The sequence below is a fragment of the Theobroma cacao genome, chromosome 3 (genome assembly GCF_053813885.1).
Source record: "Theobroma cacao isolate CCN51 chromosome 3, ASM5381388v1, whole genome shotgun sequence".
NCBI lineage: Eukaryota > Viridiplantae > Streptophyta > Magnoliopsida > Malvales > Malvaceae > Theobroma > Theobroma cacao.
In genome coordinates, this window is record NC_142641.1 from 44,275,822 (window position 1) to 44,300,377 (window position 24,556).

The 24,556-nt window shown below is 36.0% G+C and overlaps 5 protein-coding genes across 6 annotated transcripts; 1 reads left to right on the forward strand and 4 right to left on the reverse strand.

The window, feature by feature from the left end:
- Positions 1 to 4,459: 4,459 nt before the first annotated feature.
- LOC18606470 (uncharacterized) lies at positions 4,460 to 5,572 on the reverse strand. Its single transcript, XM_088804246.1, has 2 exons — positions 5,053 to 5,572; positions 4,460 to 4,933 (listed from the first exon to the last, which is right to left on the reverse strand). Exons 1-2 carry the CDS (start codon positions 5,243 to 5,245, stop codon positions 4,575 to 4,577), a joined length of 552 nt encoding a protein of 183 aa, XP_088660372.1. The 5' UTR covers positions 5,246 to 5,572; the 3' UTR covers positions 4,460 to 4,574.
- Positions 5,573 to 13,315: 7,743 nt separating this feature from the next.
- On the reverse strand, positions 13,316 to 15,578 carry AT-HSFB2B (winged-helix DNA-binding transcription factor family protein). Its single transcript, XM_018117636.2, has 3 exons — positions 15,325 to 15,578; positions 14,567 to 14,907; positions 13,316 to 14,462 (listed from the first exon to the last, which is right to left on the reverse strand). The coding sequence occupies exons 2-3, from the start codon at positions 14,822 to 14,824 to the stop codon at positions 13,776 to 13,778; spliced, it is 945 nt and encodes a 314-aa protein (XP_017973125.2). The 5' UTR covers positions 14,825 to 14,907; positions 15,325 to 15,578; the 3' UTR covers positions 13,316 to 13,775.
- A 1,632-nt stretch (positions 15,579 to 17,210) lies between these two features.
- Positions 17,211 to 19,103, reverse strand: LOC18606472 (protein phosphatase inhibitor 2-like). The gene is made up of 4 exons (XM_007040091.3): positions 18,862 to 19,103; positions 17,904 to 18,016; positions 17,638 to 17,805; positions 17,211 to 17,462 (listed from the first exon to the last, which is right to left on the reverse strand). The coding sequence occupies exons 1-4, from the start codon at positions 18,873 to 18,875 to the stop codon at positions 17,233 to 17,235; spliced, it is 525 nt and encodes a 174-aa protein (XP_007040153.3). The 5' UTR covers positions 18,876 to 19,103; the 3' UTR covers positions 17,211 to 17,232.
- Positions 19,104 to 19,812: 709 nt separating this feature from the next.
- EMB1586 (P-loop containing nucleoside triphosphate hydrolases superfamily protein) lies at positions 19,813 to 22,479 on the forward strand. The gene is made up of 2 exons (XM_018117635.2): positions 19,813 to 19,969; positions 20,469 to 22,479. Exon 2 carries the CDS (start codon positions 20,581 to 20,583, stop codon positions 22,261 to 22,263), a length of 1,683 nt encoding a protein of 560 aa, XP_017973124.2. The 5' UTR covers positions 19,813 to 19,969; positions 20,469 to 20,580; the 3' UTR covers positions 22,264 to 22,479.
- A 201-nt stretch (positions 22,480 to 22,680) lies between these two features.
- LOC18606474 (CASP-like protein 4A4) lies at positions 22,681 to 24,537 on the reverse strand. 2 transcript variants are annotated; one of them, XM_018117637.2, is made up of 3 exons: positions 23,830 to 24,537; positions 23,178 to 23,232; positions 22,681 to 23,077 (listed from the first exon to the last, which is right to left on the reverse strand). In XM_018117637.2, the coding sequence occupies exons 1-3, from the start codon at positions 24,141 to 24,143 to the stop codon at positions 22,892 to 22,894; spliced, it is 555 nt and encodes a 184-aa protein (XP_017973126.2). In that variant the 5' UTR covers positions 24,144 to 24,537; the 3' UTR covers positions 22,681 to 22,891. The 2 variants fall into 2 exon arrangements, with proteins under 2 accessions (XP_017973126.2, XP_007040155.3); XM_007040093.3 differs by having other exon boundaries at positions 23,178 to 23,313; positions 23,830 to 24,492.
- Between the last annotated feature and the right edge of the window lie 19 nt (positions 24,538 to 24,556).

The window sequence follows — 24,556 nt, forward strand, 5'->3', positions numbered from 1 at the left end:
TTGAATCCATCTCAATTACCCTCTACTCTTAAAAGTGGACAAAGAATTTCATCTTAGGTTATCATTTGGCTTTCATTTGTTACACAGAAACTTAAGAAAATATGGCACCTTTTTTTGGGTGCATATATCAGTGACATGATGCCCACTGAATGGAAATTATCTGCTCGGCATTTCACTTTTAGTTTCTTCCGAAAAGAACAGATGATTAACATGTTATACTTCGTATTTCTTTGGAATTTAATACGTGGCCTTTCTAACAAGACGATGGTTATCGTATTCATGTAGCTTGCCGTACCACTAGTATTTTCAGCATTAATGTCACTTTCCTACAAACAAATTATAAAGCGGATGTTGTTGGTTCTAGTGAAGAAGAATGAAAATGAAAGAAAAAGAAAGTTTGAAAACGAGAAAGCTGCATGAAACAAGATTAAAGAACGCCTCTTAAAAAAACTACTATAAACATTAAGCAACTATGGGCGGAGTGATCAACGATCAACTCTCTTCCGGCCAGTTGATTCTGTGGGCGTAATTGCTCCGAGGCGACACCTCCTGACGTGAGTTCGCTGGGCAACCATAACTGTCCAACTTGAGCTTAAGGTTAACAATACCATTACCCTTTGTACCATCTTTAGACCGTAGCCTGTAGCTCAGATACCGGACTGAGCCCACCGGCGGCGCCCCAATATCATCAGCGCCGATCCAACACCATCCCAGTTGAGCTTGGCGGCCAAGGAGCCATGTGGTGTGTAGTTGGAGATGTATACGAGAGCATCTATTGGCAAAGAAGTTGGCCTCTATCGGTACAAGAAACTTGTCATCTAATGTGAGAACATCACCTTTGTAATCAGCCCGTGGGTTGTTGCCGTTGAACTTGGAGATGGAGATGGAGATGATGGGTCTTAAACGTCGGGACAAGAGAGCGAAAGAAGGTTTCTTCAGATTCTCTGCTGACAAGAACGTGATCTCCGCTACGAACTGTGGGTAATTGTTAGCCATGGACGTTTCAGAGTTAACAGATTTAGCTTAGAGAAGTCGAGAGAGGTACACAAATGAGTGAATTAGACTAACCGCTACGATATGATCCAAGGTTGAGCAAACACCTTAAGAAGAGTCCACGAACGCAAATCATATAGGAAAAACTCAAAGATTAGTCATAGCAAAGGGCTTAATGACACATTCACAACTGAATTGTCAATGCTGAGAAAAAACTTTTACGACCTTTTTTCTCTTCTTTGTGGTCATTGTTGGCAAACCAAAGAATGCCAAAACGTGGATATGGAAATGGTTTGGTTAATGTCAAAAGGGGTTGTCATATTCTTTTTTGCAAGCCTAGAAACACTGGCTTTAATTTCGTAGATGGAGATGGCCAGCCAAGTTAATTTCATTGACACAATATAGTATACCTCTGATGTTTCGAACCAATGCAACTATCAACTTCACACCGAAACCACAAAAAACTTTCTTTAAAGATTTCTAGAGTCATATCAATGTTGACTCTACAAGCCATATTATATATGATTGCTTGTTCGTATATGTTAAAATTCATGGATGAGAAGATAAAATAAAATAACAATATTGAGTTAATTGTTTTTCTTTTATCTGTTAATGCATTATTAAAATCTTTTTTCATTTCATTTTAGGTTGTCTTATTCATATATATTAGTAAGATTTACCTCTTTCCATAAGCTTAATTGCATAGATAATAGATGATGTGAAGTATCAAAACGAACAAGGTAGATGATGTGAAGTGAGTTATAACTATTTTACATTCATAAAAAATAAGAGAAATAATAAACGACATCAAATATATTTTGAATTATTTTATTAAAAATAAAATTTTAGCACACTAGTGATCGAATTCATTATAAAATTTTTTTTATTTTTAAAAAGATAAAAACTCATTAAGATTTGTTTTGAACAATCTAATTATATATCTATCTTTGTTTTGAATTTGAGTTTGATACTAGTTTAGATTACAATTAAGCATTGAGGAATTTTGCGTATCAAAGGGACCAATTATAATATTGTTGAATATTGGGTGCCGTTATACAAGGGAAAGACAGAGAGAGAAAGTGGGCTAGGTTTATATGAATTATATACAATATGGAAAAAGTATATATTTTGCACACTATTATAGTACAATGTATATATTTAAATATAAACTTGGGTAGACTGTAATAATAATTAATGTTTACATATTTTCAAAAAATGCGACATGGACAAGAATATATTTATTTTTTAGCTGGACTAGGCTTGGATTGATTATCAAAGCTTGATTTGAAAAGCCCATCATACCCAAATCCTTCCAAGCACATATATATATAGTATTATATAATAATTTTAATGTCAACATCCTTCACCAAACAATTCTTGCCTCTTTACATACGTATTGTCTATCTAATCATAACTTTAACTTAATTGTGATTAACCCATGTCTCCACATCGATTGTCACTCAACAGAATGTTTATACTTTAAAAATTAGCTTCAATTAGTTACTGGTTAAGATTCAATTATATATTGACATTACGTTTAAGTGATCTTCACTTTCCTCCCTCTCTCTCTCTTAAGGTTTCCTTTTGGTAATTTGCCACCACTCACTGTTGACTTTTATAGTCACCCCTGTTTACCTCCACTTTTAGTGAAGATATATATTATATAGTCACTCTTGTTCATCACAGAATCTTGATCGGATACCAATCATTTAATTTTGAAACAAACCATAAAGGAACATAAACCCTTTTCCCTTTTTTAACAAAGGAGAGAATGGGTAAATGACACCATTCACCATTTTCATTTGAGTGGAAGTTGTGTTGTCCAAAAGGGATGCAAGTGTCGGAAAGGGAAGGAAAAGTTTTTGGTTTCTTCCTCCTTGTTCCTGAATTGGAGTGCCGGAGAAAGTTCCTCCCAACGGTCGCAATCAATTTTGGGTTCATTTGCTAATAATTTTTCAACAATTGCATGGTCCACGACGAATCCCCTTTTTCAAATAATACAAACGAACTGATATATCTCAGTATACAGCACTGCAATTGTATCTTGTTGTTCATTTAGGGTATAGATTGACATGCAACTTCGTGAATCCTTCTTCAGAAGTGGATAAGATTTTACAGGATCTGATGATGCCCCATTCCCGACGGTTTGACGTATATTGTTGGAAATTAATCCGTACGTTTTTAATGGATATTGGAGCATTCATTGGGGGGTATACATGGACCCTTTAATGTGGCACTGGATGAATGGATACGTGGAGAGAAATTGGTATAGCTTAGCTAGACGAAAATGGTCCCCTTCCAGCTAAAGATTCCTAGTTTATTAGTTTTCTGTACATTTTCTCCATTGCTATTTGTTGTACTTAATTTTCTCCATTGCTATTTGTTGTACCTAAAATTCGAATCAAGCAAGCAATCACTTGCCCTAACAGCAATCCCCTTTTCTTATTAGTTAGAAACTTGTATACACGGAATTGCTAGTAATGTGAAATGTGGAAAATACTCTATGCATTATTCCTAGTGCAAAAGGAAAACACACTTTCCCAATATTGATGACAAGGTGGGTGATGATTCATGACTCACAAATCGTTTTTTAAGTAGTAGTCACTTCACTGTCTTTAAAAAGAAAAATGAACCATTTCAAAGATTTAATAGAGAAAAGCTCAAATCCCCCTCTCCCCTCCCTACTCTCTTTCCTTCAGTAGGATAGCATGTTGCTTTTGTTCTTCCATTAATGTCATGTGCTTTTTATATGTGGTATGAATAATGGAATGAACTTTTAGCATGAGGCAATACCTTTTTCTAAATCCAATTAGATTTTAGATTCAATTTTTTATGTAAAAAGAAAAATAGAGAATTAAATATATATACTTTCATATAAAGGTGTTCAGGGTACCAATTGTTGGTTTGGAAAAAAGGTTTAGACCTAGCATCTCTTCGATTATAGAACCAAAACATTCTAAAATATTTACATTTCTCAATTCAGCTTAGAGGTATTTACATTAATTTCTTACACTTCAGTTCATAAACGACATTAGAGTTCAGACCTTAAAGATTGTGTTAAAAATTAACTCAATATTAAGTTTAAAGATAAAATTAGGGAATAAAATTATTCAATTTTTTTTTATATTTTGATAACTTTATTATTTAATAATATCGTATCGAATGCAATAACTATAACACTATATATTGATAGAAAAAGTAAAACATTTAATTTAAATTTTTTATCTAATTAATATATTTATTCATTCCCATTGGCCAATTACTTGAAACAAATTCAAGTAATTATCACATTTGTAATTTCATGAAAAGAAATTTTATATTTGGATGGAGATGGTAAAAACTTTTGAGGAACAAACCCCAGTCATCGATCATGTCAACTAGGTCTACTCTCAGGAAAAAGAACAGAACCCCACCTTAATTTGTAATTGCAATCAACACAAATATAAAATCATACAACAAACAATGATTGCACACTTTAAAAGGGTCAGAGCATATTTTGTTTTCATAGTTGAAGATAAAACAGTTAAATTGCTTCTATCCACAATTATATAACATTCAAAATCCATACAGTACACTCGATCTCATTGTACACCCCCTATAATCATGTCCCGCCGCTCCATCCGATTGGGCCCATCACCCCCACCTGCCCCACAACGCCCGCACTTGTCACAGTCTCTGCCTCTTTCCAACGAGCACCCATCGCCCCCACACCTGGCATAACCCTCACCGGTATACCTATCACAGTCTGACACGTGTTGTCTGAAAGCTGGGCATGAGTGGCAGCCGGGACTGCTGGACCTTCCAACTTCACAGCTACATTGACAATCCCCTGAGTCCTCGTGCCGTCTCCAGCTCGCAGCCGGTAGCTGAGTTGCCTGACTGAACCCACCGGTGGGAGACCTATGTCGGCTGCGGGAATCTGGCACCAACCCAGTTGAGCCTGGCCAGCAATGAGTCTTTTGGTGAATAAGTGGAGATTTATACAGGAATATCTATTGGTAAAGAAGGTGTCATCTATGGGAACATGAAACTTGTCACCCCAAGTAGGGTTCACTTCACCTTGATCATCGACCCTCGTTTGATACATGTGGTGCCCATTATCACGGTTGAATGGGGTTGGCGGGAAGGTGGTGATGGTGACGAAGGGGCGGAGACGGTGGAAGAAGAGAGAAGAAGAGGTGTTCTTCAGCCCTTGTGCTGAAACCACTGTCATCTCTAAAGTGAACTGTTGATGACTAGTGTTATCTAACATGTTGGATTTTGTTTTGAAGGGATGGAGAAAGGAAATGAGAAAGATGAATCTGGTTTGGGGTTTGGATTTATAGCAGCATGGAATACAACAAGGATATTTCGAACGAAGGCAAATGGAAATTTAGAGGAGGGAGGGGGGTGCTTGGGGAAGTTGAAGAGGGGTTACTGAGAGTGCAGCTTCGTGGTAGAATAAGTGAGAGTGACATGGAAAACCGGGGGTGAGAAATTTAAACGCTGGATGTTTCTTTGATGTTATGGGCATAATTTGATCAGACAAGTCAACCCTGAGTCTTGGGTAATTACTTCGTTTAGGGAAGAGGAACGAGTCATGGGCAAGAGCTTTAGCTTTTCAAACAAAACTCTCTATCTCTCCTGTTATATTCATATGTGGGCTTCGGGAGTAAGTTCCACTTCCACATGACAGGAGTAGCATTAACAATTTGTTCGAGTCTTTGTAGTATTTTATTCATGTATCACAATTTTTTTATTATTTTTTTCTATATATAAACATTAATTACAACGATATAATTGATCTTTATACTATATTAAAAATAACTATTCTCAAAATTTTAAATTAAAATATAAATTTTTACATACAATTTAATACATGTACTTATTTAATATAGTCAACGAATTACAATTCATTACTTCAATAAAAATCATATTACAATTTAAGCCTTAATAAGATAGAGGTGGAATTTTAAAAAAACAATTAGGTAAATTACGAATACATATATATATCATCTTCAATTTTATTATATTTTTTCCTCATTTTAAGATGAAACAAAAATACAAAATATTGATACTCGAAAACTTAATTTAATAATAATACTAGTATAAATTTTGCTTCTTTCTTTTTAAAAAAAATTAAAAAAATAATTTGGTGGAAGCTAATAGAAACTTGTCATTATTCATCCCATTAATTACTAGAATGAATATTGGATGTTTTGGTGGAAGAATATCGATCGGAGGCGCTGATGGTGGAGCACCGCTCGTTGAGATGTCATGCGTGGGTTAGCCGTAGAAATTATGTACGCATCAACGTTGAGGACAGCTATCTTGATGCTAAGATTTTGTCTTCTTTCCATTTTCCTGCTTAATTATGCATAAATCTCTAAAAATATATAGTTTCATTGCATATGATTGAAGAGAAAATTAAGCTGCAAAATTAAATATTATTAATTGTTAAACCGTAAACAATACAATACAAAATTTTAATCTTTATAGTTTGTCCAATTATTGATCTTAATTTGTTTTCTTTCTTCCCTTCTAGAATTGTGACGTGCTTCGCTGTCGCTTACTCCGATGTATACTGCGAGGCCATGAACGGCATTAATTCCATATGTATTAATTTCCATTCATAGCAGCGGGTGCTTTTCTACCAGCTGCCACGTCAGTTCCTGACATCTCTGACAATTGGACCCCCCAAGGTCCCACGTAATATTTTGAAAGTATAAATATAGAAAAATTTTATGCACCGAAACATTTAACTCTTTAATTGATGTATAATTTTTTATTTAAAAAAAGTAAAATTTGAATTCTCCATCTTTTAATTAATAAAAAATATAAGAGTTTTATTGGCAAGAGAAATAGAGAATCAAAAGAGGGGAAGATGTAAGAGACAAATTAATTTCCTTTTATTTTTGTTGTTTACATTTAGATTACCTCCTTTTAAGGGAGGTTAGGGTAACCAGCTATACTTTGATAAAAGAAAAAATAATGAAGAGATAATAATGGATTAATATTGTTCTTTTCTTTATCTTACATTTCTAGTTTTCTATCTCCCATGACATTTTTGGTTCTCATTTTCTTTTTCTTTTTTTTTGAAATTTTCTCATTTTCTTTTTCAACGTTTTGTTGAGGTTTAAAACCTAAAAAAGCACAAATAGTATATATGTTTATTCAATTAAATTCCTCACATTTTATTGCATTAAAAAGAATTTTTAAATATTTATTTTGAATTAAACGGGTCTTCAACTCAAATAAAAAAAATAAACCGTGGTTAGATTCAATGTATTTTCTACCCACGAGGGCCCATGGTATATATATGATGTGGATTGATAAAAAGACCATATGAGAAAATTACAGTACGTAATTGACAATCACACAAAATTATAGAAAAAAACATATTTTGATTCTTTAAGTTTTTCTTTTTCCTTTAATTAGAGTGGTTTTTTAAAAATCCTTTCATGTTTCTTCATATCCCTAAAAACCAAAAAATGTAAGATTTATGTCTTCGTTTTTTTTTTAAGTTTGGAAAAAAAATGATTTTTTGAATATCATTACGATTAAAGGAAGAGGAGAAGGAGATAGATAAAAAATAATTTTATTTTGTGATTTCGACGATGGTTGACAATCGCCAACTTATGATTTTGGATAGGATAAATAATCTTTTAAATTTTGACTATAATTTTATAGTCAATATTAATTAAAGTGAAATTATAGTCAAAACTTAAAAAGACTTAAATATTTTACTTTTTTGAATATTCTAATTTCACACTAGTTAGGTCATATGTCACGTAGGTAAAAAAAGCGATTGACATTGAATCTAATAACAATTATATTTTTATTAAACTAAAAAAATTATTTGATTCAAAATAAAAATATAAAAATTTATTTAAATATAATAAAAATTAAAAACCTTAATTAAATAAATAAAAATAATACAAAAACCTTTTTTAAGGGTTATGCCTTCCATCGAGTAAAGTCTAAAGGTCAACATCGAAAAGTGGATAAGCCTAAATTGGGTTTCCTAACAAATAATTGCAAAATTAATCAGAAGCACTGATACTTCACCTAAACAAATTATTTGGCTGGTATGGTGCTGTTATCATGCTTTAGCAAGCATGATTCAATAATAACCTTGATTTGAAAAAAAAGAAAACGAAAGAAAAACTCAAACTCTTTGTTATACTTTTCCCATCTAATATTCATCATAGTTTAATTTTAAACGAAACAAAATACAAAAAAATATTATTTTATCCAACAATTGGACATAATTAAATTAATTACAAAATAGTATAATTATAATTTTTTTTTATTATAGAGACGAAAACAGTCTCATTATATATGAAATTTCTTTTTCAAATTCAATGATCTCTCCCATCTGGAAATTTGATCACAAGAGCTCCGAAACCCTAGTGAAAGGGGAAATGTTAATTAAATGCGTAAACGCAATCTGATCTTTTTCTACTCACGCAAATATGAATGCATGGATTTTCCGTCTGACAACAAGTAAACGTGGCAGATAAACCTTGTTTCCGGTCCGTGACTCCACATCCACGCAACTTCAACTTCAACTTCCAGCATTTTCCAACTCCAAGGCAGTCAATATACGGCGCAGTTTTAAGTCTTTTCCCTACTTTGAGCCTGCTACGTTTCCTATATTCAATTATTTTTTCCTTTTTTTATAAATTTCCAAATTTAACTACAGCACCAACTTTCTCTGCACTTTTATTCATTTGTTGGCTGAAATGAATAAATTGTCAGCTGGATGATGATGGTGGTGAGTGGTGAGTGGCGAGTGGCGAGTGGCGAGTGTATGTACAGGGTCGCTGCTCAAGCATTAGAGGAAGAAGAGGAAATTAACAATATATTGTCCCAGTTTTACTAAGTCAAAGCAGACAAAGCAGTCAGGAAGTTCTACTCAATTTCCTTTTCAGATTCGGAAATGATGTCCTTTGCATGTGGGTTTTTCCACACTTTTACAGCAAGTTGTCTTTTCCTCTACTCTTGATAATTCGAATTGACTACAATTTGTTAAGAGTACAAAATTAAAATATTCATCAATATTCAATTACTAGACCTCTGGATCCTACCTATGGCTGTGAACTTTCCCATTGTTATGTAGAAGTGGAGAGAAGATCATAGGAATGGGGAAGCAATTAAGGACGAATGGAAGATGGCAAGAGTTTCCTCCTCCATTTAACAATTTGGAAGAAAAAAGGTTGAAAAATATTTATCCAACTTATTAAACTTAGTTCTTCACAATGGTAAGATGAATGCATTTTTTCTTTTAATGAGACGTTACATTCAATTATTGGATGCATTGAATGTAAATATATATCAAAGAAGAAATGGAAGAGAGAGAGAGGCAGAAAATCAATATAATCCAAAAAGACAAGAAATGAAGAAACAAATGCATGTGCAGTGAATTTGATATTGATTGTTTTTCAATTTTCAGTGTTTGTGTTAGTTTTTGGTACAGAAACATAAATGAAATATTATATGTTATATCCAACGATTACCTATAATTAATTCTATCCAATGTAAGATTAAATATTTTCAAAAAAAAAATTATTTGAACATAAATTCTAACAGAAAAATAAGTGCATCTTACATCACGGGTTAGGTTTCTTACTGGCGCCTGTTTGTAAAAAAACACAAAAATATGCCACGTGTCAGCTTTGAGGGAAAGACTTCAATAATATGAAAATTGTAAGTGCGAGTATTATACAAAATTGGGGTTTTTTTTTTTCTTTCTCAATTTGATTTTTTTGAGAGATTTTGATAATTAGGATGAAGTTTGTAATTGTGAGTGAGTGATTTTGTAATTATGGAGATTAGGATGATGATGGATGGAAGAGATTAACAAGAAAATTTTTGATAAACTGACTTTAATGGAGTGTAGGAGTGCATATGATATTTGGGTCTTTTTTTTTTTTTTTGGTTTTCTAGAAATGATAATAGCTTGATTGCTTGGGAAGGAAAAAGAAAAAAGTAAATAGAAAAGAAAATTATGATCGCCCCTTTTTTGGTTTAGACTTTTTTTTTATATATATATATTTTTTATACGTGACGTGTTAGTCCGACGAAATATTATATGTCACATATCTTAATAATTGATCAAAATATGATAAAATCATTATAGGAGTCAAGATTTTTACGCGATTAAACAAAAATGTATAAGATACGTTTTAAATGAAAGCAATTTGAGAATATTTATATCTAAATCGAACAAAAATAAAAAAAAAATTATCTTAAGATGAGACATTTCATAAAGATTGGATCTTGATCCAAGCAATTAGATTAAATTTTAATAAATCCAATCACCCCGAAAATTTATTTGAAATTTTCTTTTCAAGTGATAAATTAAAAAAAAAAATTTCCTTTCTTTTCTAACGAATAACAGGTAATATTGGATCATTGGAAATGGTCGTCAGTAGCATAAATTATCCGCTTGACTGACTTGGGAAAACCTTTAGGGCGATCGGATGTGAATGCCCTGGACACTCTTTGCTTTACTTTTATGACACCAGCATTTTCTATACGCAACTGGATTTTATTCAAGGACCGTTTCCACTCTTCAATATCGTCCTCAAAGTTTATTCATTGGTTTTTATTGGAGGAAAGCACAATATATATACATATTTATATAATTATAATTGAGCGAAAATATTTAATTACTCTTCTAGAAAAGATTAATGAACGATTATAAATTCTGGAAATTTCAACACCAAAGACTAAAGGATGAAAAAAGTGTCACGCATCATTGTCACCCGGTGCGGCGCAATACTAAAATATGAATTATATAATTATATATATACAGTAAAGAGGTTCAACAAAAAGACATTAAAATTCTCCTATGAGGACAAAAAAAAAAAAAGGTATTTCGAAGCCTACTTTTGCCGATTTCAAATTTTTTAACAAGAGTAAAGTGTGGCTACTAATCACAAAGTTAATTTTGTTGTGATTTTAAAGTTGCAAATTGTTTGAATATTTGAAATTGAGATGATAACAAGTTAGTGGCCAATTAATTAATGTATATACTCAAAGGAAAAAAAAATACAAAAGTGACCAATAAAGTAATAGAAAAACCTTACATAAAATAGTCTTTTCTTTTCTGTAGACTAAAAGACTTAAAGCTATTTATGATCGTGGGTAGGCACGACTAAGTTTCATGAAATTGTATTACACTTCGCTGTAAAGTCAAGAGAAATGTTTTAAATTGAATGCACAGATTGTTACGGATTACGGCCAGATACCATTAAAAAAGGGCCAAAAAGAAAGAGCAGAAACCAGAATTTCATGGAAATGCCTAACTCCATGCCAACTTTTTAATGTGTATTTTGTCAAAAATGTCGGCTGAAAATATGTCGATGCAGCAGGCACCAGACAACTCAAAAACAGGATTTTTCCAGAGGAAACAGTCAAAGCAGAAGAAGCAGTGGGATATCTTGGCATGATCAACTGCTAGGTAGCTAGTTGACATATCAAAGTTTCCACAAACGTGACTCACACAATGAACTCCATTACTGCACAGCAGAGCCTAAAGCAGATAGTTGGATTTGAACTTTAAAGGGTAGAATATATGGTTTGGTGGGAGCTGCAGGAAAGGGTAGCCACAAACGTTTTAAGGCTTTATTGTACTTTTATGAACAGCTTGGACCCTTTGGAAATTTTAAGCCTTGTGCACCCCACTGGTAGTTCATCAGCCCTTTTCTCTCTTTCTTTTTGTTTTTTGTTGAAGTAAAGTTGCGGGCTAATACAGTTTCGAGGTTACCTTTGTCCTCTCAGTTCCAACAATTCCCACTTTTATAGAGATATGCTGTTTGATTATAGCAAAGACCAAGACCTTAATGTCAGGTGGGGAATCTGTTTCTGGTTTTATTTTCTTCTTTTCCTTAGATCAATCATTAATTAATAAAAAATTTTGTTGTTTTCGATTTGAATAAGGAAATATCATAGTATTTAACACATAGAATATTAGTATAAAATGAAACCTGAAGGCCAGAACTCTTTCAGCAACTTCCTGGAACAGTTCAGTATCCTGCCCCAGCTAACTATTTGGGCTCTGGAAATGAAACACCAGATTTGGGCCTCACCTTAGATCAACCAGATTTAAGACTGCCCTTAGTGGGCTCATTATAAGCAGACTGGATGACTAGGTGTTCTTTTTGGGCCTAGAGAATCTGCTTGGAAAAAAATCATGTAATCTAACTTTTGGTGGTTGGAAGAGTCAAATTTTCATGTCCATTATTTATTTTATTGATAAATTAGCTCCTTTGTTATATCATACTTAACAAGTGACTCCTTTTTATTCCATACATCTTATATTAAGATTCAAAGTTTGCATGAAGATTAATGTTTTTTAGGCTCTCTAAAATTGTGGAATCTGGGCAAATTTAGCAACGCTGATGTCCAATAGGACTGCTGCGTTGCGTTGCGGTCAAGAATCACTTTAGCATTCATGGAAGAGTATATAATAGTAATTTAGTAGAAGAGAAGAACATAGTAGTGGTCAAGAAGGCTCTTTGAGACTTTGCCTCTCGCTCTCCAGTCCTGTATCAGAAAGAAGAGAAAGTTGCACAATGCGCTCTTGACTTTGACTAGCTGGCAACATCCGGAGGATGATAATTTTTTGTCAGGCGCCGTGAGCGTATTTTTCCAAAATATAGATAAGATAAAACACTGTTAGAATGTTTTAGTTAGATACATTCTGAAGTCAACAACAGTAGTTAATCTTCTTCATCTGCTTCGTGTACAACTAAACTGCACCTACCCATGAGGCACGTGTTAGTTGCATTACCATCGATGGAGCAACAGCCGTTCTAAAGGTAGGAAGCTCATTTTCACAAAGCTCCTTTTAGAAATCCCCCACGTTTAACTTGCCAAAACCTATATATCGATAGAGAGAGAACGAAAAGAACTTTCAAAAGCAACATGCAACCATAGCTACTTAACAATACAATTATTATGACCAAAAAAAAAAAACAATACAATTATTAAAAGAAAATTCCATGGCGAATAACACATTTCAAATCTCATGTGAATTCCATAATCATGGTACTTGGTGTAAATAATACTACACTTAAAAGGTCAAAAAGCAATATATAGCAAGATTTTCCGAATCTGGTTGGTACATTTTTTGTATGATTAAATGACACCTCATGATCTTCTTAAGCTTAATTAAGGCGTCGATTTATCCCCACACACAAAGAATACCACAGGCTACAAGCTTATCTGGTTCTTGCGTAAATGATAAAATTTTCTGATTACCAGCACAAATATGTATTGTTTATTCATTGCATTCGGAATTTGAAAACAACAATCTAATATATATATACATATATATCTCCGCCGGAGGAATGCAATAAGAAATTTTATTTAGATTTGTTCATCAATATTGTACAAAGATTTCCATGTTTTAAATGGATAAATAATTGACCATCGCTAAAATATTCTAACTTTCCATCAACCTCTGGTTAATCTTCAGGAACAGCCAACTGAATTGGGAAACCCATCTTGGGTGGCCCTTCGTTTTGACTTTCGGCATTTAAATCACGCTCAATGTCAAGGCGGTGTCGTTTGATCTTTAATGTTCCGTGTGCTTTTACAACATCGCTCTCCTTTGACTCCCCACCGAGGGGGCTTCAAATTCCAGAAGCAACCAGAAGAAGTGCTTCCCCACGCCACGCGTCGGTTTACCAACACGTGATTCCTCGCAACACGCTCCCGTGGGACCACGCTCCTCCTCCTCCTCATTACCATCCTCTCTTTAAAAATCAAATACAATAAATAATCTCTTTTAATCATTTCCCAAGCTCCAGCCACGCAGTGTCCTGATCATCAGTCTTCCCATCCAACGGCTCTGCCTTAACCTCGGACCCAGGCTCAATATCCTGCTGCTGCACTTGGTTATTATTCTGCTCCTCATCGTCTTCCTCCCTCCTCAAGCGCTTCACCCCAATGGAAACTCCGAACAACTTCGGCGTCACATCGTCCGCCTCCTCTTCCATCGCCATCGCCCCCTTCGAACCACCATCCTCTGCCGTTCCGGCGGAATTCCTCGCCGGCAGAAGATCCAAAGCCTTTCCTTCCGCCAAATTTGAAGGATTCTCCAACTGACCGGAGGCATAATTCGTCATCAAAGTTAATATATTATTACACAATCCCTTCAACTGAGTCAACTCATGGTTCAGCTGCATGTTTTCTTTTCTAAGCCTCTCGTTCTCCTCTAAAAGCTCCGGCGTTGTCGTGCAGCTCGTGGTCCGATGTACAACGGCAACGACGGGAGGCGAGTTCGACGAAATAACCTGCTCATCGGAATTCGATGGGGAGACCTTACAAGGAACCGCCGCAACGGTCACTGTCGCGGAAGCAGCAGCCGCAGCAGGAGTTATTTTCCGACGCTGTATGTCTCGGAGAAGTCCTTTTTCGCCTCTTCGAAAACAATCGTTCGCGAACTCCCATCGATCCGGCACCACCTTTCTAAATCCCTAGCAGCATACGAACAAATAATTAATTTTTCTAATCAACTAATTATAATTAAAAACTTAATTAAACTGATTATGAAACTATTATCTTCATTTTTAACACTTACATAAGTGTTGAGTTGGCGGACGAAGCTAGAGAAGTTGTTATGTTTGAAGTACTTAGGGAGCAAATCACGGGCGAATTCAGCGGGGCGCCAAACGATAAAAGTCGATCCATCGTCGTTCCATGAAATCAAGTCATCAACGGAGGGATCATCGACGAGTTGATAGGTTTTCGTAAGGAACGGAGTCGGTAAAGATCGTTGCGAGTCACTGGCGGCACTGGTGGGGGATTCGCAGGGTTGGTCGGCCGGCAATGGTGCCATGGGGTTCGGCGCTAGATCCGAACCCTACAAAACCGGAACTCTCCAGAGAGAGAGATTCCTTTGGCGTGTCTTTAGCTCTTTAACTGGTGATTAATGTAAACTCTAATTAGATCAAACTTAAATAAAAAATTACCCAAATAAAAAAATCAGCACATAATAATGCTCCGTTTGGTTGCCAAGAAAGTGCGAGAAAAGAAAATATAAATGAAAAAATAGAATATCTAAATATTTCTAGCTGAAAATATCTAATTTAGTCAGCCAAATTCAACTACAAAACTTATTTATATAGGTTATTCAGATTCACGGAAACGGAAACAGTTTCAAAAGGATTACAGTTTCCTGCTCCAGTGATCTTTTTGACCTAACTGACGAACAAATGTGACAACATTAATTCGTTTCTTTCATCAAACATAGAGAATATATATTAAAAACGCAAAGATTAAATCTAACAGAGAGACTAAGAGGGTATAGGAGTATTAAAATAAATATTCGCTACCTACCTGAGAGAAGGCGAAAATTTTCTCACCAACCAAACAGGAAACAAGAAACCTGGCTCATGCAATCAGATACCGATTCATCAAATGTTCCAACGCCATAACAGAGTGAAAGACGGCACGTTGAGGGAGAGTAAGGAGGGAGAGAACGAGAGAGGGAGGAGAAGTTAGGCTTTGTTGTTTCTAGAAAGTTCTGGGTGGAGTAAATGATAAGGGGAAGAAAGAGAAATCGTGGGTTCGAGAAGGAAAGCAAAATAAAAGATAAAAAAAAACAATTGAAAGAAAAGATAGAGAAAAGGGGAAAGTACGTGGGACCCACGCGCACACTCGGGAACAAAAGAAGGCGCCAGAGGGTTGTATGATGTGTTACGGTCTTTTCCAGAAACTTCTCTCTCCTTCTTTCATTTTGATAAGGATAATTCTTTGGTAATAAATTCCAGAAGGCGGTAAATATTTTCGAATTTTTACGGGTTTTTTTTACAGGGCGATCGTAAGTGGTCTTTCTACGTGTCGGAATGGGTGTCCGCTGCTGAAGATAAGGGATTTTGGGTGGAATAATGAGACGTTGGGACATGATTGGATCACCCGGGTGTGGAGACAGAAAGGGGTCAGTGGTTGAGCCACGTGGAGGATGCGAATAATCATTGTTGGATTGTATATGGAAAGATATCCTTGCAAGAACTGTCAATTAGGAATTTACCATACAAATTTGATAGTATGTGACAAACCGTCATTGTTTAAAGTGAATAGGTTACTAAGGACTTTTGGATAAGACTAAATCGGGTTAAAATAAGGAAGTATGGTAATCATTTAGTTCATCAAATTTACGAGTTCGACTTCCCTTTATTAATTATTGATTTATGATCTTTAATATACTTATTAATTACGTATATGTATTGATTATATTTGATAAATAAAAATCGTGATTGATGGTGTATATTAGATGCACTGTCATAAACTAATTTAATTTCCTTTTAACTCTAAAGGGAAGATAAAATTAGTCCACAAATACCAAAAACTATTAAAGAGTAGTATATAATATTTACTTTTTCATACATTTGGATGGACAAAGTGACTCCTATATTTCGATTGAAAAGATAACAATTGTTATGCTAATTAAACTTAAATTGGTTTTAGTCTTACTTTAATTTACAATATGAACCATATTTTAAGTTTGTGATGAAATCTTTGAGTAGAAAATTATGGTCAGTTTTCACTGTGCTAAAACTAAATTAATTCTGAAGATTCCGCCAACATCTGGGTAAAACAGTCCTTGACATGTTCATTTTATTGCTGTCAGCTGTGTTCTCTTTGAAAAATAGATATGTGCTATTTTATGTCGGTTCTTTGGTACTATATACACCACCTAGTGTTAGGTTGCCGTGTTAAAGGAGACAGCCGCGTAGCTGTTTTGTGTTGTTATTTCCCTTTCTTGGATTACAGCAATGATTCACTTACGTAGGGCATGCACGTTGAGCTTTTCCCAGCTCATTGAGCAATCTTCTGAAGCTAAATTTTGACTAGTAATCCAATAACCTTGTTTGTTTGATTTGGAGTGAACTACATGATTACTTGGGACCATAGGCGTATGCATCGTTTACCTCAAAGTCAAGCCTTGGAGATTTGCTTAAAGATCAGATACAATCAATCAGAAAAAATGATGGTTCAGATTTTACACAACTCTAGCTTTCTAGTTAATATATTCAAAGTCAATGGTTCATTTCAACAAGGATTCATTGGGAGTGGATTCCTGTTTCTATTTGCTGGTCCAGTCAAAATTGTATAGAAATTTTAACAAATTAATGATTAAGATATCATTAACAAAATCTTTCAACAAATGGCTAACCATGATTGCTAGGTTTTGATGAGGCTTTCAAGATAAGCAAATGTGGTTGTTGAGGGAAACTCAGATCATCAATATTCCTCAATGTCAATTATTCGCAGAATTTCATCACTATCCTCTATATGTATTTCTCTTGCTTTGATGCTAAGACTCGAACACGAACCAGAGTTATGTATTCCTTTATTGTGCTCATCATTGAGAAAGCAGAGCTCTTGTTGCAGTTCTTTCACTTTCTTGAACTCGTCATAATGTGCTCTCCTGCTCTCCGTAAAGCTCGCATCATCTCTTTGCTTTGCAAAACCTGAAATTAAGCAAGTTTCAATACTGTTACAAATATTACAAGCAAATCATGCCAGATTAACCAAAAACTAAGTATGAAACAAGGGGAGAAAGGGGTTACAATGAAGAGATTAGATAATTTATGTTTTAATTCATGTCTTTTTAACAATGTAGTTGCTTATAGATAATTCCAGCACCTTGATCTTTCTCCCCTGTTTCACCCTCTTCACCAGACGATGCCCATCCCCCAAAAGGACTAAAGTGCTTTTGACTCAGAGCAACTTTACTTAGAGCATTCCTTAGGGCTTCAGCATGTGCAGCATAGTCAATGGTTTTAGCAGTACCTGGTGTAGCAGAAGGAAAACCTACAAAAACCAAATAGTATAATGTCTGAACTAATCAAGATATCTTTCAAATCCCACCAAGCAGAAAGCTGCAAATTGAGAACAAAAGATCACCTTACCATCTTCTTCAATCATTGGATGATATGGTGTTTTAGGTTCATCGATTTTTTTCCTTACTACTTTATTTGCTTCAATTTCACTGAGATTAGCTTCATTCCATCTTACACGCCCCCTAACCCAAAATGGAGATGATATCAGTAAATGCAGTTTTATTTTTCAAATAGGCAAAAGAGACCTCATTTGAATTCTCCTAGTTAACCAGTACCTCATTTTATTCTCAAAGGTTATGGAAACAAGTAGAGAAGATAATTGATTTTGTCTGATACTTTTGAGTCAAAAACCTATCCCCAGGGATACACTAGCTACCAAAGAAGGCAATATGAAACTTAGCTTATAACGTCAGTAACAGCCATTTCAAGAAGCAATCCAGTTCAGAATCTGTTTTTTTTTTTTACTTCTACCAACCATTCCCAAGTTCTTATCAGTCTCTAGCTGTTTTTCTTGCCCTTATTCTTCTGTTTCTTTCTTCTTCAAATTTGAATTCCCTTGACAATGTTTTAACTACTCCTCCTCTAAGTCAAATTATGTACTTTTATTCAATAATGAAGCCAAAATTACCAATAATGTAACTTTCATACCAAGTTTAGCAGACAGCAGTAATGTCTCGGTAGCCCCTATATCAGGAATTCATAATTAATGTGTAATTGAATGTGATTGGCCCAAAGACTTCCCATTCTTTTCCAACATCATACACCATCAAAACCCCATGTTTTGGCCAAACCATGTTTAAGTTTTTTATACCTTGATGCTCGTTTAAATCAACATAAATTTGATATTTCTCATGTTTCTATAATAACAGCCAGTTTCATCATAGAAACACCATAGAAAAGCCAAAAAAAAAAATACCAAAACATGCAATACGAAAACGCTTTTAAACAGATTGAGCCGACAAAAACAGAGAAAACTGATATATATAAATTAAAATCTGAATGGCAGAACAGAGGCATAAAAAATTACTTCCATCTTTTCATGCTGGAAATGGCTGCTTTTGATTCTGACAGAGCAAGCGGATAACCCAAGAAGGATTCACTTAAAAAGAAGATTAATTAGAGAGGCAAACTCTTGAATGCCATCATTCAGAATATATCTAAACTTGCATCGAGCTTGATCGTAACACTAGGGAAAGAAATATGAACGAACTGTCTTGATCAAGATTAAGAAAGGAAGAGAAAAAAGAAGTGCGGAATGGGTATGACAAAGAAAAGACAGGGATCGAATGTGAACCCACAACTGGTGAAAAGAACCAGGTACTTGAAATTAACTTTGGTTTCTTTTCATTGCTTTAGCATCTTTGTTTGTTCCATTTTCTCAGGGTCCCCACGTTCTCTATTATCAAACTCAGTGAAATTATATCACTTTTTTGTTCTTGCAAGAAGAAGCAGAGAGTGATAGACACAGAGGTCGTGTTAGGCAACTGCTACGTTTCCTCCTCTTTTTTTAGTTGGAACAAGAGACAACTCTGGAATGTTCGGGGGGAGAGGACACAGAGGATGCCGGCGTTTCGGACATCGAACGATGTGTAATAAAAATTGTAAGAATCTACGATATGTTAATGTAGGTGAAACAGATGAGGAATTTATTTAAAAAAATTTCTTAGATGAATGAATATATTACTTTTTATATAATTTAAATTTTTATTAATATAACTACATTTGATATATAGATTACCTGCTAATTTCAATTTTGTAATTAATTTTATTATTTTACGAAATTTAATGAGATATCGTTGTATATCATGATACGATGACTTTATGTTAAGATCATATGCTGCGATCTGAGTTAAGACAAATCCGGTTCAGCTGGTGTTTCATTTTTCTTCGTCGTAACTGGGGCGAGGTGTGCATGGACTGTTAGCTCTCTTGATGTTGAGCCCAAATTTGGTCCAACCCAAAAACTTCTATCTTTGCCGTGGGCCCGTGGGTTGTCAGCTTACGTCTGTAAACGCATCGTTTCTTTATGTTTGCTCTCAAACCAATCCGAAACGTGGCGTAATTGAGCTCCGAGTTTACTCTCACGCAGAGAGCCAGAGAGGCCGCCGGACGCAATTCTAGCTCTAAGTCTTAAGGTAAGTCGCATGGTTTTTTGTTTCTCAATTTTTTCTTGAAAAGGAAATTCTTCAGTCCATTTCTTTATTGCACTTTTCTTGGTATCCAAACACTCAAATGTTGTTTCTCGTTAGTTTGGCTCTAGTTGAACCTTCTCAGTGAGTTACGGTTCCACTATCTGGCGCTGACATTGCTGTCAAACCGTTTGATAAAATGCTTCAATCAACAGTGGAATGACTTTTATTTATCATTCAAATTGAGTTTCGTTCCTTTACTTTTAAACAAAATTCAAATTCCAATCCATTTGAGAATTCTCTAACATGTTTTCGCTTGCTTGTTATTAAGGAATAAGAGTTCACACTTCAACAGATAGACAAATGCTAACCAGCAAGACCTTTTTTTTTTTCTTCTATTACCTGCTAGACAGTGTTTGCTGTAGCATGTTTAGAAGCTAGGATGTGTACTTCATATTTCCGTCGATATAGCTCTGACCCTTTTATTCTTGCACTGAAACTGCAGCTTGGGCTTCTGTTTCCAAACTTCGGGAATCCTTGAGCGTCCGATGGTACTGACTTGAGCTATTGCAAAAACAGGGATTCTTTAGTTGCTGGTCAATAACAGTCAAGCAAAGATGCCAGCATTAGCCTCGACAAGGTTGCTTCTATTTTTTGGAGAATCTTTACCCTTCCATAGGTTCCCTAGTGTGTCTAGGAAAGTTTGGTGCCAGCTTAGTGTACGTTTCGTGAGTCAGGTTAATCATAATAACGGGCCTCTCACTCTTGCCAGCCTTGGTTTCAAGAGTGAGTTTGGAGAAACAAACAAGAATAAAGGAAATAAAATCGAGAGGCTCAGTGTTTCTAATGAAGCACCCAAAAGTAAGGTGAGGGTGATTGGAAGCAACAGCATAAAAGGAGTTAAGGTGGTTGGGGTGAAAAAATCGCTAGAAATTGAGTCAGCGCCTTTTGCTGCACAGTCATTTCCGGAGCTTGGCCTCCCACCTTTGTTGCTAGAGAGTTTAGAGACTGCAGGCTACACGGTTCCAACTGATGTTCAGTCTGGAGCAGTTCCAACAGTTCTCAAGGGTCATGATGTTGTGATTCAATCTTACACGGGCTCAGGAAAAACCTTAGCGTATCTCCTTCCCATACTGTCTGAAGTAGGCCCTCTGAAAAAGAAATCTCCTAATGGCAATGGTGAATCCGGGAAGAAAAGAGAGATTGAAGCAGTTATTGTGGCTCCCTCTAGAGAACTGGGGATGCAAATTGTTAGGGAGTTTGAAAAGCTTCTAGGTCCTGCAGACAAGAGAGTTGTTCAGCAACTTGTAGGAGGTGCAAACCGATCAAGACAGGAAGAAGCTTTAAAGAAAAACAAGCCAGCTATTGTTGTCGGCACCCCTGGCCGAATTGCTGAGATTAGTGCGGCTGGGAAGCTTCACACTCATGGCTGTCGCTTCTTGGTTTTAGATGAAGTTGATGAACTCCTTTCATTTAATTTCCGGGAGGATATGCACCGGATATTGGAACATGTGGGTAGGAGATCAGGTGCTGACCCCCGTGGCTCACTTGCTAAGTGGGCTGAGCGTCAGACCATTATGGTGTCTGCTACAGTTCCATATTCAGTTATAAGGGCAGCTAGGAGCTGGGGGCGTGACCCACTTCTTGTTCAAGCCAAAAAAGTCATGCCACTTGAATCTGTTTCTCCCTCTGGACCTGTTAATCTCCTAAGGCCTACATCCAGTTCAGACTCAAGTTCAAATATGCAGACTCAAGCTGCATCACAAAGCCTACCACCTGCTTTGAAACACTACCATTGTGTCACAAAATTACAACACAAGGTTGACACATTGAGAAGATGTGTTCATGCACTTGATTCCAAGTCAGTGATAGCTTTCATGAACCATGCAAAGCAGCTAAAGGATGCTGTCTTCAAGCTAGAGGCTCGTGGGATGAAAGCTGCAGAGCTGCATGGTGACCTTGGAAAGCTTGTGAGGTCAACAACATTGAAAAAATTTAAGCATGGGGAAGTGAGAGTTCTGGTGACAAATGAACTTTCAGCAAGGGGTTTGGATGTGGCAGAATGTGACCTTGTGGTTAATCTGGACTTACCTACTGACTCTATCCACTATGCACACCGAGCTGGTCGAACTGGTCGGCTTGGCAGGAAAGGTACTGTGGTAACCATCTGTGAGGAGCCAGAAGTGTTTGTTGTGAAGAAGCTCCAGAAGCAGCTTGGGGTCCCCATTCCAGCTTGTGAGTTTACAGAAGGTAAACTTCATGTCATTGAAGAAGAGAAACCTTTGGGGGCTGCAAGGTGATACATGATCGTTTTTTCCAGTATCATATTTGGAAATCAAAAATCAACCCAGACCTTTCTCCTGCTTCTGTTTACATCGCTTGTAGTATACCAGAAGTTTGTATTGTGGTCTAGTGAACTTTATGCCTTTTTATTTTAAACTTTTGGGGTGGGGGGAAGGCTATGCATATATCATCTTTTTCATTTCATGATGAATTTGAAGTACCGACTTTACCAACTCCCTGTGTTTAGTTCAGTTGTACACTTACTATTTCGACTATTTCTGTACAGAGTGCATTCAGTAACTGATCTGTACTATTTAATGAAGGATGAATGCAAAAACATGGATTGACAATAGCAGCAAGAAACACGATGCGTTTACCAGAAAAAGTGAAATTAGATCCCTTTTACAGTGGCAAACAGTCTAGCTTTCCTCATGTTATATTTTGACATCTGAGTTTTGCTAACATAGACTAAACTTTCAGTCACATTACAAGCCCCCAGATTACATCTCAAACTGGATGTCTGACGGATATTGTACATACGGCAGTATGCCGTTTTAATTTATTAATACTGTGTATTGAAACAGTTATTTGTGGATGCAAGCACGACAACAGTAATATACACCAGCCAGCAAGCAAAATCAGTATTTACCAGACGGTTCTCTTGCAAAGCTTGTAGCCGGAGAAGAGAGCACAAATTGCTATAACTAGAAAAGTTGCAAAGGACATGCTAGTTGATGTGATGGTTCCCTTCCTAACTGGTGTGCTTTTCTCAACCTGTCGAATGATTGGTATGGCCACTGAAGAAGATGAGATGAGGAGGTAACCCACCAACTGTTACAGGCTACCCATGAATTAGCTATCACACAGACAACAGCTAGTATCTAAAATAAGATAGAGAGACAGAGAGTGTTGTACTGGGGAGTGCACTTGCCTGGTCGAGGACAAAGCTAAGGTAGTCCGAGGTCTTATCTGAGATCAGAATGCCTCTGTGAGCAATGTCACAAATACCTTTAAACAGTTGGAAAGCTGCGTATAGGAAAGCTAAAATGGCTACAATGAAGCAGTATCTACACGAAGACAATAAAATAATCTTGTTTAAATACAGACTGAACTGATAATTGCATTTTGAAATATTGGGTTGAGAATAAAAAATCAAAAGTCCTTAAGATCTATGCTATCCGAGAACATGCATGCATCAGTATTAACCTGAACATTTTTCAGTTTTGTTACTTTAGAGACCAATGCTGTGCTAAGCATTTCAATAAAAGCCATTCCAGGACAAAGATTTAAAGAGGTATGATGAAGAGGCTAGTTGGACCCCAACTTGGATTTCGGAAGTTGGACCTCCAATTTTGCAGACCTTTCGGATTTTAAGTTATTTGGGGGATGAGGCTTTGGAGGGCAGAGTCAACGTTCCAGGCAGTTCCTCCTTTTAAGATTGAGATTGCTGTTAGAAAAAGGTAATCTCTTAGCTTAGGTGATCCGTGGATTTCTTTGTTTCTCAATCGTTTTTATCTCCCTCTCTATAGGCTTTTCTTTGTAATCTCGTCATAAAATCAAAACAAATTCATAGTTATGCTTACATCAATTCTGGGTACTCAGTGAAGCTAGGAGATCGTTGGTCTTTCTTCTTTGTTGATGGGGCAGCCAGTGAGAGAGCCGAGATAAAAGAGAAGAGAAGCAGCAAGAACCGAAGGAAGAGAGTTGTATGATCTATGGAAGGTCTTGAGCTCCACCTTGAAGAAGTCACCGAGAAAGAGAACGGTGAAGGGGTTGGAAATGGATGCTGAGTCTGAGAATTGGCTGCTGCCACAGGCGAAACACCAGCCATGATTCTACAAGCAATCGCCAAAACATGTTCCCTTCCTTCTTTCACTGGTTCATTTACCTGATCCATTCTTTAGTTGAAGCTTCCTCAAGCCAGCTTCTTCTAATTAATATTGGGGCCCCTTCAAGTCTGATTCTTTTGTTTCTTTGAGTTGGCTTTTTGTGAAAACGAGATCCTTCAAAATGCAGTTGATAATTGGAGTTTCTAGGGAAGGTTCCTGTCTAGGTATGGTCGGTAGTTTGTTTGACAAAATAACAAGAAAATTTCAGAGCTGACGTTTATTCCTTGTATGAGCTTGAAGTTCACTAGGATGAAGCCGAGAAACTAAGCTGAGCATGCTGATTTCAGAGTGCCTAGTGGGCTTGTCAAGCTTTAATCTTGTTATAAAGATAAGATTGTAGACCTACGACTGCCCAAATTTTCAAAAGAAGACGATGGCAACTGAAAGGGATTTGCATAGTCAACTCTTTATAGTCAATTTA